This window comes from Neophocaena asiaeorientalis, unplaced genomic scaffold, assembly GCF_003031525.2.
Source record: "Neophocaena asiaeorientalis asiaeorientalis breed wild unplaced genomic scaffold, Neophocaena_asiaeorientalis_V1.1 scaffold114, whole genome shotgun sequence".
Classification (NCBI taxonomy): Eukaryota; Metazoa; Chordata; class Mammalia; order Artiodactyla; family Phocoenidae; genus Neophocaena; species Neophocaena asiaeorientalis.
Window position 1 is genome coordinate 7,479,171 of NW_020173116.1, and position 19,418 is coordinate 7,498,588.

The 19,418-nt window shown below is 43.5% G+C and overlaps 1 protein-coding gene across 2 annotated transcripts in view; it reads left to right on the forward strand.

The window, feature by feature from the left end:
* NCAPH (non-SMC condensin I complex subunit H) overlaps window positions 1-19,418 on the forward strand; it is a 35,849-nt gene that overhangs the window by 623 nt on the left and 15,808 nt on the right. For both annotated transcript variants that reach the window (XM_024744015.1, XM_024744014.1), the window contains exons 2-8: window positions 8,681-8,924; window positions 9,068-9,158; window positions 9,859-9,951; window positions 10,272-10,410; window positions 10,888-11,012; window positions 17,682-17,871; window positions 18,953-19,044. In XM_024744015.1, the coding sequence (XP_024599783.1) occupies window positions 8,681-8,924; window positions 9,068-9,158; window positions 9,859-9,951; window positions 10,272-10,410; window positions 10,888-11,012; window positions 17,682-17,871; window positions 18,953-19,044 (974 nt within the window). The remainder of the gene's footprint in view (window positions 1-8,680; window positions 8,925-9,067; window positions 9,159-9,858; window positions 9,952-10,271; window positions 10,411-10,887; window positions 11,013-17,681; window positions 17,872-18,952; window positions 19,045-19,418) is intronic.

The window sequence follows — 19,418 nt, forward strand, 5'->3', positions numbered from 1 at the left end:
GTGGGATCCTCCCGGACCGGGGCACGAACCCTGTCCCCTGCATTGGCAGGCGGACTCTCCACCACTGCGCCACCAGGGAAGCCCCGGGCCAGAGCCTTTGTCAGATGCATAGATATAGCAAAGAACAAAACAGATAAGATCCCACCCTCTTAGAGCATGTATTTTAGTTCGGGAGACAGACAGGAAACGAAATAATTACAGATGAGGCTGAGTACTCAGATTGAGAAAAGCAGAGTCGGGGGAGGGTCCCTTTAGATTAGGGAGTCAGGGAAGATCTTTAAGCAAGATTCTGGGGAACGTGTTCAGGCAGAAGGAGCAAGTACAAAAAACGGGCAAAAGAGAAAGAGACTGACATGGGCGAGGACCAGGATTTTGTAACTGAACAGTGAGTGAGGTCGGGCAGGTAGTCAGGGCCTTTGTAGGTCTTGGTAAGAGGTTTGGAAATTTAGTTACATTTTGGATGTGGTAAGTGACTTACCTGAGTCAGGTGAAAGGGTCAATAATCACGTGGCTAAGAGCTTGACACTCAGGGCAGTGATATGGGCTGCTCAGGGAAGTGGCCTGTGGACTGAGAAGTAAATTTGGTCATCATCATCATATAGATGGCAGAACCATGGGAACAGGTGAGAACACTAGGAAGATCCTGTAGAGAAAATACTTGGGACCAACATTTAGAAGCTGGTTAGAGAAGGAAGAGCTAGAAAAACTCAGAAAAGAGTGGTGTTGTAGAAGCCAAGAGTGTTTCAAGTGCTGTTGACTCTCAAGAGGGATGAAGCCCGAAAAGTGACGATTGGTTTTGGCAACATGAAGCTGTGGTGGTGGGCGTGGGAGCCCGATCAGAGGGGTTGAAAAATGAGTAGGAGTTGAAATGGATACTGAAAGTGTTTTTGAGTTCAGTAACCATCTGCTGAATGAATGAATGTATAATGGGAAGGGAAGGAGAGAAATGGGGAGGGAATGTAAAGGGAAGGAGAGAAATCAGGGAAAGACAATTCTGAGAAATAAGGTGTGCCTCTAATTCCCATTCTGAGTTCCCCTCTTAGACAAATTCCTCCTTTAGTGCTTTCTATTTCTGTTTTTCTCTTGTCCCAAGGTCCAACTCCCTTCCTTACATTGGTTGCAGTGCCCACATTCAAGTAGTCACAAGTCCTCTTGATTCGGTCTCTAAAAATGTCTGTTGCCTCCTTCCTATTTTTACTTTCTTCTTTTTTGTTTGTTTTGACCTCAGCTGAGAGTTATGTTAATCATACTCTTTAGCTTGTGGGAAGCTATCAGGGAAACATGTGAAGTTGTTCTTGTACTTTTAATTCTCTTTTATCCCCACTCTTCATTCTTTCCCTTCCCCTTACATGGGCAACCTTATAGTGTTTTTTGTGTGTCACTATTTTTAATGTGTTCCTATAAAATGTGTGTGATATTATGCATATTTTTTTCATATCACCAATTCTGAACCAGCTGAGATATACATTCTTATTCTCCTTTGGAGGATGAAGAAGCAAACCCTTAGAGCATTTACTTAAAATTTCTCCAGTTAGTAAGTGAAGGAGCTGGAGTTTGAAGCCAAGCCTTCTGATTCTTAAATCTGGAAACTCTCTCCCCAGGTCTCTCAGTTCCTTCATCTCTGCCTTCCGAGGATCTTGTTTCTTGGCCTGCTCTCATAGGCCATAGCCACTCTCCACCGTGGTCACACCCTAGACCTTGTCGCTGCACCACTCTGTCATCTCAGTGCACCCCGCCTCAATCACTCCTGTCTTTCCAGCTTACTCCCTCTTGTTCCCTGACTCCAACAATCCTTTGACCCAGCAGACTTGTATTCTTCTACTTTTCACTGTCTCTCACCTCTCTGCCCTTGTTCCCCTCCTTACTTAGCTTACATTCAGTGGTCGTTTGGTGTAATCACTCCCTTTCATATGCCCAAAACCCCTTGCCCTCTTCTTGCCTCCTTACACTTGCTTGACAAAATCACAACTCTGGTTAATCCCTACTCTGCCTACTCTGCTTGCACCCAGTGGTCTCAAGGGGACCCTAAAGCTGCCCAGCATTCATGCTGTATTCCCTGGTTCATCCACTCTCCTTTTAGATGATGATTTCATATCTTCCTTTCTCTCCTGAAATCTCCAATACCTCCTCCCCAGCCCTCACCCTTACCTGCTGAGTTTTTGGTTTTTAGCTGCTTCCTTTAATTTTTAAAAGATTATTTATTTATTTATTTGTTTGTTTTGGCTGCTCCGGGTCTTAGTTGCGGCATGTGGACTTCTTAGTCGTGGCATGCATGAGGGATCTAGTTCCCTGTCCAGGTATCAAACTCCGGCCCCCTGCATTGGGAACGTGGAGTCTTACCCACTGGACCACCAGGGAAGTCCCTAGCGGCTTCCTATTTCACTAAGAAAATAAAAGCAATCAAAAGATATCCACGGGCTTCCCTGGTGGCGCAGCGGTTGGGAGTCCGCCTGCCAATACAGGGGACACGGGTTCGTGCCCCGGTCCGGGAGGATCCCACATGCCACGGAGCGGCTGGGCCCGTGAGCCATGGCCGCTGGGCCTGCGCGTCCGGAGCCTGTGCTCCGCAACGGGAGAGGCCACAGCAGTGAGAGGCTCGCGTAACACACACACACAAAAAAAAAGATATCCGCAAGTCCACCAGTGCACCTTCTCCCCTACCTGCGTCTTTGCCTGTGTTCTTAGTCTTCCTTCCTTTTGCTGTGGATGGACTCTATGCTCTCAGCAAGGCAGCCCCTTTACCTGCTTGAGTACATTGTTCAGCAACTTTTACCCTTTCTTCTGCATGATCTCTGTGAATAACAGCCCTCTCAAAGATATCTGGAACCTGTGAGTATGTTGTTTTACATGGTAAAAGGGACTTTGTGGATATGATTTTTTAACATTTTTTAAATTAAATTTTATTGGAGCACAGTTGATTTACAATGTTGTGTTAGTTTCTGCTATACAGCAAAGTGAATCAGTTATACATATACATATATCCACTCTTTTTTAGATTCTGTTCCTATACAGGTCATTACAGAGTGTTGAGTAGAGTTCCCTGTGCTGTACAGTAGGTTCTTATTAGTTATCTGTTTTATATATAGTAGTGTGTATATGTCATTCCCAATCGCCCAGTTTATCCCTCCCCCCCCCACATTTCCCCCTTGGTAACCATAAATTTGTTTTCTACATCTGTGACTATTTCTGTTCTGTAAGTAGGTTCATTTGTACCATATTTTTAGATTCCACATATAAGCGATATATGATATTTGTCTTTCTCTGTATGACTTACTTCACTCAGTATGACAATCTCTAGGTCCATCCATGTCACTGCAAATGCCATTATTTCATTCTTTTTTATGGCTGAGTTCTGGTTTGGTATTAGGGTGATGGTGGCCTCTCAGAATGAGCTTGGGAGTGTTCCTTCCTCTGCAGTTTTTTGGAATAGTTTGAGAAGGAGAGGTGCTAACTCTTCTCTAAATGTTTGATAGAATTTGCCTGTGAAACCATCTAGTCCTGGATTTCTGTTTGTTGGAAGTTTTGTTTTGTTTTGTTTTGTTTTTCAGTCAGTTGAGGTGATATGAGTGCCAAAGAAGAATAGAATTTAGAGCATACATTTATTCAGGGGCAGGAGAAAGAAGGAAAGACAGGAAATGAACAAGGGAGTGGCAAAGAGGAGGAGGCAGTGCCTGAGGCTCAAGGAAGCTGGAGACTGTACGAGGGCCACTCACTGTTGTGGCCTCTCCCGCTGTGGAGCACAGGCTCTGGACACGCAGGCTCAGCGGCCATGGCTCACGGGCCCAGCCGCTCCGCGGCATGTGGGATCTTCCTGTACCGGGGCACAAACCTGTGTCCCATGCATCGGCAGGCGGACTCTCAACCACTGCGCCACCAGGGAAGCCCTGTTGGAAGTTTTTAAATCACAGTTTCACTTTCATTACTTGTGATTGGTCTGTCCATATTTTCTATTTCTTCCTGGTTCAGTCTTGGAAGGTTGTACCTTTCTAAGCATTTGTCCGTTTCTTCTAGGTTGTTCATTTTATTGGCATATAATTGCTTGTAGTAGTCTCTTACGATCCTTTGTATTTCTGTGGTGTCCTTTGTAACTTCTCCTTTTTCGCTTCTAATTTTATTGATTTGAGTCCTCTCTCTTTTTTCTTGATGAGTCTGGCTAAAGGTTTATCGGTTTTGTTTATCTTCTCAAAGAACCAGCTTTTAGTTTTATTGATCTTTGCTCTTGTTTTCTTTGACTCTATTTCATTTATTTCTGCTCTGATCTTTATGATTTCTTTCCTTCTACTAACTTTAAGTTTTGTTTGTTCTTCTTTTTCTAGTTGCTTTAGGTGTAAGGTTAGGTTGTTTATGTGAGATTTTTCTTGTTTCCTGAGGTAAGATTGTATTGCTACAAACTTCCCTCTTAGAACTGCTTTTGCTGCGTCCCATTGGTTTTGGATTGTCATGTTTTCATTGTCATTTGTCTCTAGGTATTTTTTGATTTCCTCAGTGATCCATTTTTTAAAATAACTTATTTCTTTTTATTGCTGAATAGTATTCAGTCTTATGGATAAACCACATTTTGTCTGTCCATTCACCGGTTGATGGGTATTTGGATTGTTTCCACCATTTGACTATTGCAAATAACACTGCTACAACATTCAGAGAGGGAGAAGGTAGTGTGAAGACAGAAACAGTGCGAGATTTGAAGACACTAAGCTGTTGGCTGGGAAGATGAAGGAAGAGGCCTATTTCTTACATGATAAGAAATGTAAGAAACGCACCCCTAGAAGCCAGAAAAGGCGTTCTGCCCTCAGAGTCTCAGGAAGGAGCCAGCCCTATGAATACCTTGACATTATCCCAGAAACACTGGGATACACATTTCAGACTCTAAAATCCAGAACCGTAAGAGAATAAATTCGTGTTGTTTTAAACCACTAAATTTGTGGTAATTTGTCCCAGCAGCAAAAGGAAACTACGGTAAGTCCCCTACATATGAACGAGTTCCGTTCTGAGAGCGTGTTCGTAAGTCCAGTTTGTTCGTAAGTCCAACAAAGTTAGCCTAGGTACCCAACTAACATAATCGGCTATATAGTACTGTACTGTAATAGGTTTCTAATACTTTTCACACAAATAATACATAGAAAACAAAAAATAAAACATTTTTAGTCTTTTCTCACTTGAAAAGTACAGTAGTACAGTACAACAGCTGGCATACAGGGGCTGGCATCGAGTGAACAGGAAAGAAGCGTTACTCACTGGAGGAGGGAGAGAAGGTGGGAGATGGTAGAGCTGCAGGATCATGAGCAATAGGAGACGGAGGGCAAGCTGCAATTTCACTCATGCCTGACATTGATGGCACAGGTTCTTGTTCCTTGCTGGAACCAGATGCATGTTTGCATCTTTGAAAGTTTGCAATGTGAAGGTTCGTTTAGTAACATATTGTTTAGTCTCCATGTGTTTGTGTTCTTTACAGTTTTTTCCCTGTAATTGATTTCTAATCTCATAGCGTTGTGGTCGGAAAAGATGCTTGGCATGATTTCAGTTGTGGATTTGATTAAGTTAAGGATCTTGAGATGGGGAGATTATCCTGGATTATCTGGGTGGGCCCAACGTAATCACAATGGTCCTTATAAAAGGGATGCAGGAGGGCCAAAGTCAGAGGAGAGGTGATGACAGAAACAAGAGGTTGGAGTGATGGAAGGAAGGCACCGTAAGCCAAGGATTGTAGGTGGCCTCTAGAACCTGAAAAAGGCAAAGAAACAGATTATTCCGTAAAGCCTCTAGAGAGAATGCAGTCCAGCTGACACCTTGATTTTAGACTTCTGACTCATGAATTGCAAGAGAATACATTTATGTTCTATGAACCATTAAGTTTGTGGTAATTTGTTATAGCAGCACTAGGAGACTAATACGGTCTGTTTGCTTCATTTTTTTCTACCAAGCTGGGTTTTATTTTTTTCATTTTAAAATTAGTTTCTTGACCTCACTTCCCTTTCAACTGCCTTCCTCCCATTTCCCTTCTTCCTTTACAGCATGAGTCCTTGAAAACCATGTCTCCATTTTCTCTCTCCAATTTCTCTTCTCCCATCTCCCTTTTTTTGTCCCTCCTATCTTCTCTTGAATCTGTGCCTGTTTGACTTTCTCTTTGTCACCCTGCACTCAAGGAAAACTGCTCTTCTCAATAACCTCTGGGTTGCTAAATCTAATGATCAGTTCTCTGTCCTCATCTCATTTGACCTGTCAGCTGCATTTGACATAGTTCATTACTCCTTCCTCCCCTGAAATATTTTCTTCACCTACTTGTGGAATGCCACACTCGCCTTCACTAGTTACACATTCCCCATCTCTTCACTGATTCCTCGTTTCCTTATCTTTAAACTTTTGAAGTATTCTAGGACTCAGCCTTCTGCTTTTTTCTATTTGTCCTCATTTTTTGGTCTTCTCATCTAGTCTTACGGCTTTGAATACCCTCTCTATGGTTACAACATCCACGTTTATATATCCAGCCCAGAACTTTCCCCTAAACTCTAGACTTAAATATCTGGCTCTCTACCCCAGTTGGATGACTAGTAAGTCTCTCAAATCCAGCAGGCCCCAAACTGAGCCCTGACCTTGCCTCCTTTCCCCACAAATATGCTTCTCCTGTAGTCTTCCTCTCTCAGGTCCTGGCAACTCCATTTCATCAGTTGTTCAGGGTAGTGTTGTAGTTATCCTTCATTCTTCTGTTTTTTCTCATGCCCCACATTTAATCCATCAGGAAATCACGTTGGCTCTACCTTGAGACTATATCCGGTGTCTGACCACTGCCTACCTCCACTGCCCCCTCTCTGGTGTGAGCCACCAGCATCTCTTATCCTGGTTGTTGGTAGTTGCCTTCTAATTGGTCTTCCTGCTTGTCCTTTCAGTTTTCAACAGAATAGCCATAGGGATCTTCGTGAAGCATAAGTTAGATCACTTTATTCCTCTTCTCACCACCTTCCAATCACTTCCCTTCTCACTGCTCATGAAAGCCCAGGTCTTTACAGTAGCCCATAAGTAAGGCTCATACACCCCTACCGGCCGTCTCTCCCTTATTCTGACTGATTGGTGCTCCTGCCCTACCAGGCCCCGCAGGTCTGACATCCTGTGACCTCTCTCACTTCCGTGCTTCCCTCTCACTGCTTCTGCCACACTGGCCCCTCAAACGTGCCAGGCATGTTCCTGCCTCTGTACTTGCTGTTTCCCCTGCTTCCATGTAGCTTCCTGCAAATATCTGCACGGTCTTGATTCTGATGTTACCTTGCTGAAACGTTTCCTTGACACTATATTAAAAATGACCTCCCACCTCCATTCCCCAGTCCTCTTTATTCCCCTTCCATGCTTTACTTTTCCCCATGGCTTTTATCTCCATCTAACATGCCATCCATTTTCTAACTTCTTATTATGAAAGTGTTCAAACATACAGGGACGTTGAAAGACTTAAACAGTAAATAGCCTCACACTCACAACTTAAACCCAATTGTTAACATTTTGCCATATTTTTCCTCTCTATCACACACACACACACACACACACACACACACTGTTTTGACTGATTCATTTGAAAGTTGCACACACCATGTCATATCACCCCTAAGTTGTTTCCTATGCATCTTCCAAAAGTAAAGATATTCTTTTACATACCATTATATCATTATCACACCTAAGAAAATAAAAATCAATTCCCTAATGTTCCCTGATATCCAGACTATATTCCAGATTTCGCTGTTTATCCCCAAAATGTTGTTTATAGTTAATTTTTTTGTTTGACCAAGGATTGGCTGAAAGTTCAGAGGTTATTTTTGGTTTGTATGACTCTTTGGTTTCTTTTGCTCAAGAAGAATCCCCTACTTTTTTTTTCTTTTTTCTTTTTTTTGACATTGACTTTTTTAAGAGCTAACTGTCCCATATTCTGGAATTGTCTAAATGTTTGTTTCTGATATCATTTAACTTGTTCTCTAGCCCTTATATTTCTTATAAACTGGAAGTTAGATTTAAAGTCTTGGTTAAATTTAGGTTAAGCATATTTGGCAAAGTATTTTACGGATGATGCTCTGAATTTCATATTTTGTCCCGTAAGGAGATGAGTAAGTTTCAAGTTGTCTCATTTTTAGAGAGGCTACCTCTGATTGTTTGGTTAACGTGGTGACTGCTAGATCTTTCGTTGTAAAAGACATTTTTCGCTTTGCAGTTAGCAAGTAATCTGTGGGCAGTTCTTTGGAATATTTATTTAGTTTACAAATTTGTGTTGCTTATTCTGTCTCCCTGCTGGGATTAGAACCTAGTCTGTCTGACATGATAGCCCCCTCACCCTTATGTCAGCATCTTATCTTTTCTCTCTTGCCTGTCATCATGGTTGTATGTATCTGTTGTTCTGCTGGTTTGTGAGCTTACCAGAGGCAGCGACTTGTTCTTACCACTGTTACATCCCATTTAGTGCTTTAGGTTGACAGTAGCTGCACAGGGGATATTTGTCCAGATTGGCAGGAGCATCAGAAACCCATCACCCCCCAAGAAACCCGAACTACAGAGGTTCTAGCCATAGGATATTAGAGTTGGAAAAGATCTTGGTGGGAAATGTGCTGTGAACTTCCACCCTAGGACAGGTCCCAGCCCCTGTTTAGACGTAGGAAATGTCCTGCTTAAGGTTTCCTGAGCAAGTGTTTTGTTCCACTGCTGTCAGCCACAATGAAGAACTCTCCTTCAGGGACCCGTGAATGCCACCACAGCACCTCCTCACCCTCAGAGCAGGTGTTCTCCATGGCCCTGCCCAGGAAGGCCCCTCTCAATACTCCTGGCACCCCAGTCCTTGAAGACTTTCCTCAGAATGACGATGAGAAGGAGCGGCTGCAGCGGAGGCGCTCCAGGGTCTTTGACCTGCAATTCAGCACAGACTCGCCTCATTTGCTGGCCTCCCCCTCCAGTAGGTGAGTGGGCGCTGGGCTGCCTTGTTGTGGTGGGTTACGTGGGTTTGCATTACCACAATACCTTGTGGATTCTGGGTCTAGATTTTGAAAAGATCCAGTGTCGTTGATCCTTGCCAGAGTTGTTTTTTTTTTTTTTCCTTTAGGAATGTTGATGTTTCAGCTACGATTCCTAAGTTTACAAACACGCAGATTACTGAGCATTACTCCACCTGTATCAAACTGTCTGCTGAAAACGTGAGTATCTGCGGGTTTAAGCAGTGACGATTTTGCAGCTTGATCAGAGAGGAGATCTAGTCCTCTTGATTCTGTAGAGAATGCATGATCAGTGATTGTGCACTTTTATTCTCTAGTGACTCTTCTCAGTGCTGGTGTTTTCAATGTGGTTTTACTGTTTCTTGTAGACCTTTGGTGTCCCTCTGACAAGTTGCCTGCCCCCTGCGGTGTGTCACGAGGCAGCACACTAGGGGTTAATAGGGTAGTTCTGGAGCTAGATAGTAGATAGATAGTAGGGTTGTGGGCTAATTGTGAGCCCTAGATCTAGCCTGAGTTGGAATCCTGTCACTTACAAATCTGCGTGGCCTTGGCAAGTCACTCAGCCACTGTGCTGCAGGGTGGTCCTCCTCTGTAAAATGGGAATGAGAATAGTCCTTGCCTGAGAGTTGTTCTTAGGGTCACTGAGCCCCTCTGTGTCAGTGCTTAGAATAGGACCTGCACACAGGAACACTCAGGAATTGTGTGCTGTCACTCCAGACCTTGAGAATGAGGAAGTACACACGTGGATTTAGCTGTATCACCAGATGTTTGTGGGAATGGATATCTGTGTTGAGATGTGGGATATTCCTGTTTAAAAGTTTAGCTTCCCATGACAGGGTAGCATTATTTATGTAAGCATAGGCTATAAATAACAAACCTTTCTAAAACTTTCTGTTTTCAGAAAATCACCACCAAGAATGCTTTTGGCTTGCACTTGATTGATTTTATGTCAGAGATTCTTAAACAGAAAGATGCCGAACCGACCAACTTTAAAGTAAGAAGGATGTTCACCTTCTCTTGCATCTGAATTAATGCTAGTGATTGCTAATCCTTAGCATAGCACAATAATTGAATTCTACAAATACATGAGAGCCTTCCTTGTTTAAGACATTTTATTAGCTACTTTACTTTCTTTCCTTAACTGATGAAATGTAGAGAAAATATCTGTTATTTTTTTTTATTCCCTGTGTTAGGGGAATCTTTTGCATTTTTTTCTTAAGGGCTAGTACATATTTTATGCAGATCGCTTTGTTTTGCCGTTCAGCTGCTCCTTTTTTATGATCACCGTGAGTACAGCTCTGCTTGTTTGACTAGGTGGCTGCCGGCACTCTGGATGCCAGCACCAAGATCTATGCTGTGCGTGTAGATGCCGTCCATGCTGATGTATACAGAGTCCTTGGTGGGCTGGGCAAGGATGCACCATCTCCCGAAGAAGAAGAGGGCCATGGTGCAGGTACATGGGTTGGGATCTGGATGTAAGGGGCTTTTTTAAAGGGTGTTGCAGGTAGTTATTTGAGTAACATACTGAAATGAAGTCACAAGAATTCACTTCTCTCATTCTGTTGAAGACATGGGTATTTTCAGAATTATATTTGAGAAGATACTCAAACACTAGATTTGTTCTTCTTTGGAAAAGAGAAGGACCTTATAAAAGCTTTTAGATTTTATTTAGACAAGATTGAGTAAACATCACCAACTAGGGAGCTTCTGATTTGGGGAGTCTTTGGAAATTGACTTGTATCAGAAACCAAATACTTAATCTAGTAGTTTGGTTTCTCCCTAAGCTGCGGATTAGACGTGCCTGCTGCTTTGAGCGGATGGCATGTGTTTTAATTACGATCACTCTCTAGAGTTTTGAAGAACTTGAATTGATAAGTTCAGTTACGTGCTCCGAAGCAGCCCCTGCAGTGCACGGTCTTACTCCTTGTAGATGGAAGTGCAACCGAAACAGGAACAACCAAGAAGGCTCCAAAGCCAAGGAAGAAGCACTTGTACAAAACCATCGAGCCGAATATAAACAACCTCAACGTCTCCGAAGCAGATCGAAAGTGTGAGGTGAGAAACTGTGTGCCCAGTGTAGTCTCTGACTAATTCAGAGGCTCAGTGGCAGAAACTTGCTGCTATGTGCTTGTTCAGGCCTCCAGGGAGTAAAATATTCAACTGGTGTCTCTGCATTGTCATCCTTTAGCTTTACAGCGAAGACTGACAGGGTTAGGTCCCTGCTTTTCCCTCAGTATTTCAGAATGATTGAGTAGAACGAGATGGCAAATTACTGAGAAAACCAATTGATTAAAATATTAATTTTCTTCTGTAGTATATGCAGCAGTGGTGATGACAGCTAACATTTATTGTGTGTCTACCAGGCACACCGTGCTGCCCAAGGCCCGTGTCCTGTGTTAACCCATTCTGTCCTTACAACATCCTTGCTACATTTTATGAAGAGGTAATTGAGGTTCAGGGCTGTGGAGTAACTTGTCCTAGATGACGTAATTAGTAAGTAAACTGGGGTTTGAAACTAAGTGGTCTGGCTCCAGAGTCCATGCTCTAAACAACCTTACATGATTTAGCAAATCCTGAGGAATCTTCTTAAAGGCATGGTACCAGAGGCCTCTTTATAAATTAGCAGTTAATTTAAAGCAAACAGATGTTGCTACAATTAAAAAAATTTTTTGCTATTAAAAACAATTTCAGTGAACATTCTTGTACCTGTTTGCATTCTTCTGGGAGTATATTTGTAAGAAAATTCTGAGACATGAAATTTCCATTGCCCTCACAAAAAGGTTATACCAACTTACTCTCCCACCAACGATGAACTAGATTATTTCTTTCTCTAACCTGCATCCCACCAACGATGGACTAGATTATTTCTTTCTCTTACCTTTCTCTTTCTTTCTCTTACCTTAGTAATTAAAGTCACGAGACTGGAATTGATCACCAAGGGAATAAGTGTATGTGGAAAAAGGACTGGGCCCGGATACCCCTGTCTTCACAGTTCAGAGAGCTGAATAAGCAACGTCCAGTAGGTGGGGGAAGACCAGGAGAGTGTGGTATTGAAATGAGTGTTTTAGGGAGGATGGAGTGGTCAACCGTGTCAAATGTGGCAGCCTGAGGCCATGGTGAGCTTGGCGAAGGGGCCCTGGGGAGCTGCAGCTCAGACCTCCAAGGAAGGGGTGCTGCTTGGCTGATGCTGGTGTCCCCGAGTTTGGAGGAGGGGCTTGGGGGCCCAGGACCCAGATGTCTGATGAGGGAATGCCCACTGGTGCTGGTGTCTCTTATTGACACCCAGCGAGGTTGGTTCTGTGAGTATAAGGAAAAAGTACAAGTTAAATTCAGCTACTGCCCAGGTAGGACCTGCTGCTGCTGGGTTGGTGAATCACTGCTGGGTGACACTCCCAGGAACAGGAATCCTGCAGAAGGAAGTCTGTCCCTTCTCCTTCCTCCAGCCCTGCCATCTCCCTCTAGTGCCCCCTTTTGGTGGAGCCCAATAGGGAGCTGCTGGCACAGCTGAAGTGTGGTCTCCAGTCCAGCATCACAGAGCAAAGTATAGAAGGTAGGTTTGGAGCTGAGTGGCAATAGCTTAATAACTGCCAGAGAGGCAAAGTCTTGCAATATCTACTTCCAAGAAGGTTGGAAGTTACTATGTATAAAATAAATAAGCTACAAGAATATATTGTACAGCACAGGGAATAGAGCCACGTTACCTGTTACCTGTTACATGTTACCTGTTCCCAACAGGTAACATTTTTCATATTTGCTTTACAAATATGGGATTACAGGGAGAAAGCAAATATGAAAAATGTACAGGGAGAAAGCGTACAGGGAGAAAGCAAATATGAAAAATGTTACCTTTTGGGAAATCTAGGTAAAATTTACACAGAGATTCATATTACTATTTCAGCATTCTTGTAGGTTTGAAATTTTTCAAAATGAATTGGGCAGGGGGAAATAAATGGGAAGGGAGGCAGTTTTTTAGAAGAGTTTTGCTATAAATTGGGGCAGAGTAATGGAATGGCAAGGGAAAGTAAGGTCCTGAGTTTTTGTGTTTTTTTGGTTTTGTTTTTGTTTTTTTAAAGAATGATGTAGTATTTATTGACATGAGAATATTTGCACAGTATATTTTTTTTAATTTTTAAAAATTATTTTTGAGGTGTAGTTTATTTACAATGTTATATTAGTTTCAGGTGTACAACACAGTGATTCAAAGTTTTTATAGATTATACTTCATTTAAAATTATAAAATATTGGCTCTATTCCCTGTGCTGTACAATATATTCTTGTAGCTTATTTATTTTTTACATAGTAATTTGTACCTCTTAATCCCCTACCCCTATCTTGCCCCTTCCCTTTCCCTCTCCCCACTGGTAAACACTAGTTTGTTCTCTATATCTTTGAGTCTGTTTCTATTTTGTTATATACATTCCTTTGTTTTACTTTTTAGATTTCATATATAAGTGATAACATACAGTATTTGTCTTTCTCTGTCTGGCTTATTTCACTAAGCATAATAACCCCCAGCCATGTTGAGGTCCAGCCATGCTGTTGCAAACAGCGAAACATCATTTTTTTTTTATGGCTAAGTAGTATTCCATTGTGTGTGTGTGTGTATATTTTCTTACAAATATACTCCCAGAAGAATGCAAACAGGTACAAGAATGTTCACTGAAATTGTTTTTAATAGCAAAATTTTTTTTTAAATTGTAAAATTTTTTTTTAAATTGTAGCAACATCTGTTTGCTTCCATATCTTGGCTCTTGTAAATAATGTCTCTGTGAACATTGGGATGCATGTATCTTTTCAAATCAGTGTTTTCGTTTTCTTCAGATATATACCCAGGAGTGGAATTGCTGGATCAAATGGTAGTTTTGTTTTTAGTGTTTTGGAAACCCTCCATAGTGGCTGCACTAATTTACATTCTCACCAACTATATACAAGGGTTTCCTTTTCTCCACATCCTTATCAGCATTTGTTATTTGTGGTCTTTTTTTTTTTAATTAATTTATTTTATTTTTGGCTGCATCGGGTCTTTCTTGCTGCACACAGGCTTTCTCTAGTTGCAGTGAGTGGGGGCTACTCTTCACTGCAGTGCACGGGCCTCTCATTGCAGTGGCTTCTCTTGTTGCGGAGCATGGGCCCTAGGCATGCGGGCTTCAGTAGTTGTGGCCCATGGACTTAGTTGCTCTGTGGCATGTGGGATATTCCTGGACCAGGGCTTGAACCCGTGTCCCCTGCATTGGCAGGCAGATTCTTAACCACTGCGCCACCAGGGAAGACCCTGTTTATCGTCTTTTTTTTTTTTTTTGTGGTACGCGGGCCTCTCACTGTTGTGGCCTCTCCCGTTGCGGAGCACAGGCTCCGGACGCGCAGGCTTAGCGGCCATGGCTCACGGGCCCAGCCACTCCGTGGCATGTGGGATCTTCCCGGACCGGGGCACGAACCCGTGTCCCCTGCATCGGCAGGTGGACTCTCAACCACTGCGCCACCAGGGAAGGCCTCTCATTTTAGTTTTGATTTGCATTTCTCTGATGATTAGCAGTGTTGAACATCTTTCCGTGTGTCTGTTTGCTATCTGTGTGTCTTCTTTGGAAAAATGTCTGTTTACATCTTCTGCCCATTTTTTGATTGGGTTGTTTGTTGTTTTTGATTTTGAGTTGTATGAGCTGTTTAAATATTTTGGATATTAACCCCTTATCGGTCATATCATTTGCAATTATTTCCTCCCAGTCAAGTAGGCTGTCTTTTCATTTTGTCAGTGGTTCCCTTTGCTGTGCAAAAGCGCTTGAGTTTAATTAGGTCTCATTTGTTTATTTTTGCTTTTGTTTCCTTTGCCTTAGGAGACAGATCCAAAAAAATAACTGCTACAATTTGTCAAAGAGTGTTCTGGCTGTGTATACTTCTAGGAGTTTCATGGTTTCCAGTCTTACATTTAGGTCTTTAATCCATTTTGTGTTTATTTTTGTGTATGGTGTTAGAAAGTGTTCTAACTTCATTCTTTTGTATGTAGCTGTCCAGTTTTCTCACCACAACTTATTGAAGAGATCATTTTTTTCTCTATTGTTTATTCTTGCCTCCTTTTTCATAGATTAATTGACCATAAGTGCATGGGTTTACTTCTGGGCTTTCTATCTTGTTCCACTGATCTATGTGTCTGTTTTTTGTGCCAGTACCATACTGTTTAGATTACTGTAGCTTTGTAGTATAGTCCGAAGTCCGAGAGTGTGAATCCTCCAGCTCTGTTCTTCTTTCTCAGGATTGTTTTGGCTATTTGGGGTCTTTTGTGTTTCCATACAAATTTTATAATTATTTGTTCTAGTTCTGTGAAAAATGCCTTTTTGTTGTTGTTTGTTTTTTTAAATGGGAGAATTATCAGCATGTTTACTTGTTGATGGCAACAGTCTAGTGGAGTAGGAATTATTGATGGCACAGAAAAGGGAGGAGAAATTCTAGGGTGGTGTTTGAGCAGGTGAGAAGGGCAAGGATTGGATGGCTTGGATGGGGCTTGTCTGAGGAGCACAGTGGCTGATGAGAGGTGGGGCTTGAGTGTGTGCACATGGGTGCATTCTGGATATTCTCTTCTGGTTGTGCTTCCCCTTCCACCCCCCACTCCCACCCCCATCAGTGAAATAAGCCAGATCTTCAACTGACAGTATAGAGGAGGAAAGTGTTGGAGGTTTGAAGAGAGGATAAGGTAGTAGGGAGTCATCTAGGAAGATGGGAGAGTGGAGGGACTAGGGAAATATAGTTTGATGGCTAGACAACACTTAGGGTTTCCCTGAGGGCACTGGAGGATGGATTTATAGTGAGGTCAGTCAGCATGACTATATCTTTTTTTTTTGGCTCTGTCGGGTCTTTGTTGTGGTACATGGGATCTTCATTGCAGCATGCGGGTCTTTCGTTGAGGTGCGCAGGCTCTTCGTTGTGATGCATGGGCTTCTCTCTAGTTGTGGCGCACAGGCTCCAAAACACATGGGCTCAGTAGTTGTGGCACGCAGGCTTAGTTGCCCCGCAGCATGTGGGATCTTAGTTCCCCGACCAGGGATGGAACCTGCGTCCCCTGTATTGGAAGGTGGATTCTTAACCATTGGACCACCAGGGAAGTTCCATGACTTTGTGTCTTTCTCCAGCCATGACTGGCTGTGTGAGTGCAAGCATGGAGTAGGCAGAAAGTTAGATTTAACAAAGGATTGTGTTTAGCTGAGTGAATGTGACACAGCTGAAAGGGGTGCTGGAGCTGAGAGTGTAGGCAAGGGGGTGGTTGTGATCATTGCTTGTGGAATTTTAGCTGGGAAAAGAGGTGTGTGAAGGACAGCCATGTGACCAGTAGACTGTAGGGCCTGATGGGACCAAAGGCATCTTGGCATTGGAGAAGGTGTAGTCTGGAAAGACAAGAGGTGGTTATCAGAGAGGGGCACTTGGAATTGGTCATACAGAGAGGTTGCAGTCCTGGTTAATGATTCAATTCAGAAAACAGGCCAGGGAGCAAAAGGCAGAGGAGGCAGGGGGTCATGCTAGGATCCCATGAGTCTTGGGGTTCTTAGGATGAAGCACAAGACCACGCAGGCTCAGTGGCCATGGCTCACGGGCCCAGCCGCTCTGCGGCATGTGGGATCTTCCCAGACCAGGGCACGAACCCGTGTCCCCTGCATCGTCAGGCAGACTCTCAACCACTGCGCCACCAGGGAAGCCCTAGTTATCTATTTTATACATAGTATCAATAGTGTATATATGTCAATCCCAATCTCCCAATTCATCCTACACCCACTTCCCCCCCGGTATCCATACTTCTGTTCTCTACGTTTGTGTCTCTATTTCTGCTTTGCAAATAAATTCATCTATATCGTTTTTCTAGATTCCACATATAAGTGATAGTGTACAATATTTTTCTCTTCCTGACTTCACTCTGTATGACAATCTGTAGGTCGATCCACATTTCTGCAGATTGCATAATTTCCTTCCTTTTTATGGTTCAGTAATATTCCATTGTATATATGTACCACATTTTCTTTATCCATTCTTCTGTTGATGGACATTTAGGTTGCTTCCATGTCCTGGCTATTGTAATTAGTGCTGCAGTGAACATTGGGGTGTATGTATCTTTTTGAATTATGGTTTTCTCTGAGTCTATGCCCAGGAGTGGGATTGCTGGGTCAAGTGGTAGTTCTATTTTTAGTTTTTTAAGGACCCTCCATTCTGTTCTCCATAGTGGCTGTATCAAGTTACATTCCCACCAACGGTGTAGGAGGGTTCCCTTTTCTCCACACCCTCTCTAGCATTTATTGTTTGTGGATTTTTAGGTGATTGCCATTCTGACCAGTGTGAGGTGATACCTCATTGTAGTTTTGATTTGCATTTCTCTAATAATTAGTGATGTTGAGCATCTTTTCATGTGTTTGTTGGCCATCTGTATGTCTTCTTTGGAGAAATGTCTATTTAAGTCTTCTGCCCATTTTTTGATTGGGTTGTTTGTAAACAAACAGATTGACACGGTATAAGCTTGTCACCATTTACTGTGTACATTTATCCATCTGACCATGTACAGCCCTCCTTTTGAACTGGGATGGGATTTTACCTGATCAGTTAGAAAGGCCCTCCCCCTTTTTTGATCATGTGCAGAGACATTTCAATCCAGTATATGCAGCTGCGAATGAGCAGGGTCCAGTGAATGAGATTTTCTATTTCCTATGGCTACATCCCATAATTCTGGGTTCCCTCTGTTTTTGTGCTCAGATTGATCCCATGTTCCAGAAGACAGCAGCCTCGTTTGATGAGTGCAGTACAGCAGGGGTGTTTCTCTCCACCCTCCACTGCCACGACTATAGAAGTGAGCTGCTCTTTCCCTCCGATGTCCAGACTCTCTCCACTGGAGAACCGCTTGACTTGCCGGATTTAGGTTGGGTGGAAATGACCGATTTAAAAGGTAGGTCCACGTGATGCCTTTTAGCAGAGCAGTTCCGTCATCAGAGAAGTTTCTACATAACCATGGGTGTAGTAAGCCCATCATGCTCTTCTGTTGCTTATTTGCCCAGAAGGTTCCTCTGGAATGACAAAGTGGGCATTTTTTCGGGAGAAACTAAGTTTTTAGCCTGTCTGCAGCATGGAGTCTTCAACAGTAGTAGCCAGTGCTCGTGGTCTGTATGTGCCACGTCCTTCAGGTGCCCTGCTAGCAGTCACCCTGGAGTGTCAGAGTTTTGGACTTGGGAGAGGGGCTTTACGAGACTTGTTGAGCCAGAGGCCTGTTACTAACCCAGGGGATCCTGAGGAGAAGAGGGCTTTGTGAACTGTTTTCAGAATCCTCCGTGGTGGTCTGAGAACAGATCTGTCTCGTTGTCAGTCCCTCATACAGGCTTGGCAGTGACTTTACCCCCCTTCCACACCCCCCTCTGGGAGATCCTCTGAGGACAGGCCCAGGGTGGTGTGAGGGCCAGGCGCTGTTCTCCCGTGGAATGATTTTCATGTGTACATGAAATTGTTCCTCCCCTCTGCAGGGCTACGCAGATGTTACGGGGCCCATTCTCCTGTTTATTCTTGTCTAAAATTTGCTGAGTATAACTATTTTGTACTAACAATTGTCCAGGTGTATGCACTCAGCTGAGGTAGGTAATCTATACCTAGTTTAATTTGGGACTAGAATGAGTGGCATTGCACAATTGGCTGTGCACTTACTATGCTTTAAGGATGGGTTTTTGATTTCCCAACTCTAGCATAGGGCACAGAGTCGATTTCAGAGTCAAAGTCTGTGCTTTGGGTTTCTGCTCTAGTGTTTTCCTCATTCCTGGGATGCCAGTGTGGAGCCTGCCTCTAGTGTGGGCATGTGCCTGAGTGCGCGCCCTCTGCTAGGAGAGTGGTCTGCAAACAGATCGGCTGCCAGCCAGCCTCTTCCCGAGAAACAGGAGGTGGCCGTGCCCCTCCCTCCATGGTGCTGCCCTGGTCATCTTGAGGGGGTGAGGCGCGTCTCCATCCTGCTCTGAACCCTCTTTGTGATCTTCCTGTCCTCCCAGCGCCCCTGCAGCAGTGTGTGGAAGACCGTCAGATCTGCCCTTCCCTGGCGGGGTTCCAGTTCACTAAATGGGACAGTGAAACACATAATGAGGTGTGGTCAATTTCTGGACTTCTGAGGGCTCTGGGCATTTCTCCAACAGCTCGTGGTTTCAGTGAGATGGCCTAAGATTAGTTCTGCCCAATGGGAACCAAAACTGTGGCATCGTTTTTATTTAGCCAGCAGTACAGAAAATATTTCCCTTGGCTCCTCCGTAGGGACTAAGCCCTGGGGCAGGGGTGGGAGTGGTGTGTGCTGCAACAGGCTCACTAGCCAGCTGGGATTAGAGTACTGGGATCAGCTTCATGTCTGCTTCCCCAGGGTAAGGCAGTCCTTGCACTCCTGGGTGCACGATTTTTATCAGATTTACTCTCAAACATGGTTGTCCCAGTGGCCTCTGGTCTCTTAGGCTGCTGTCAAGCTTGAGG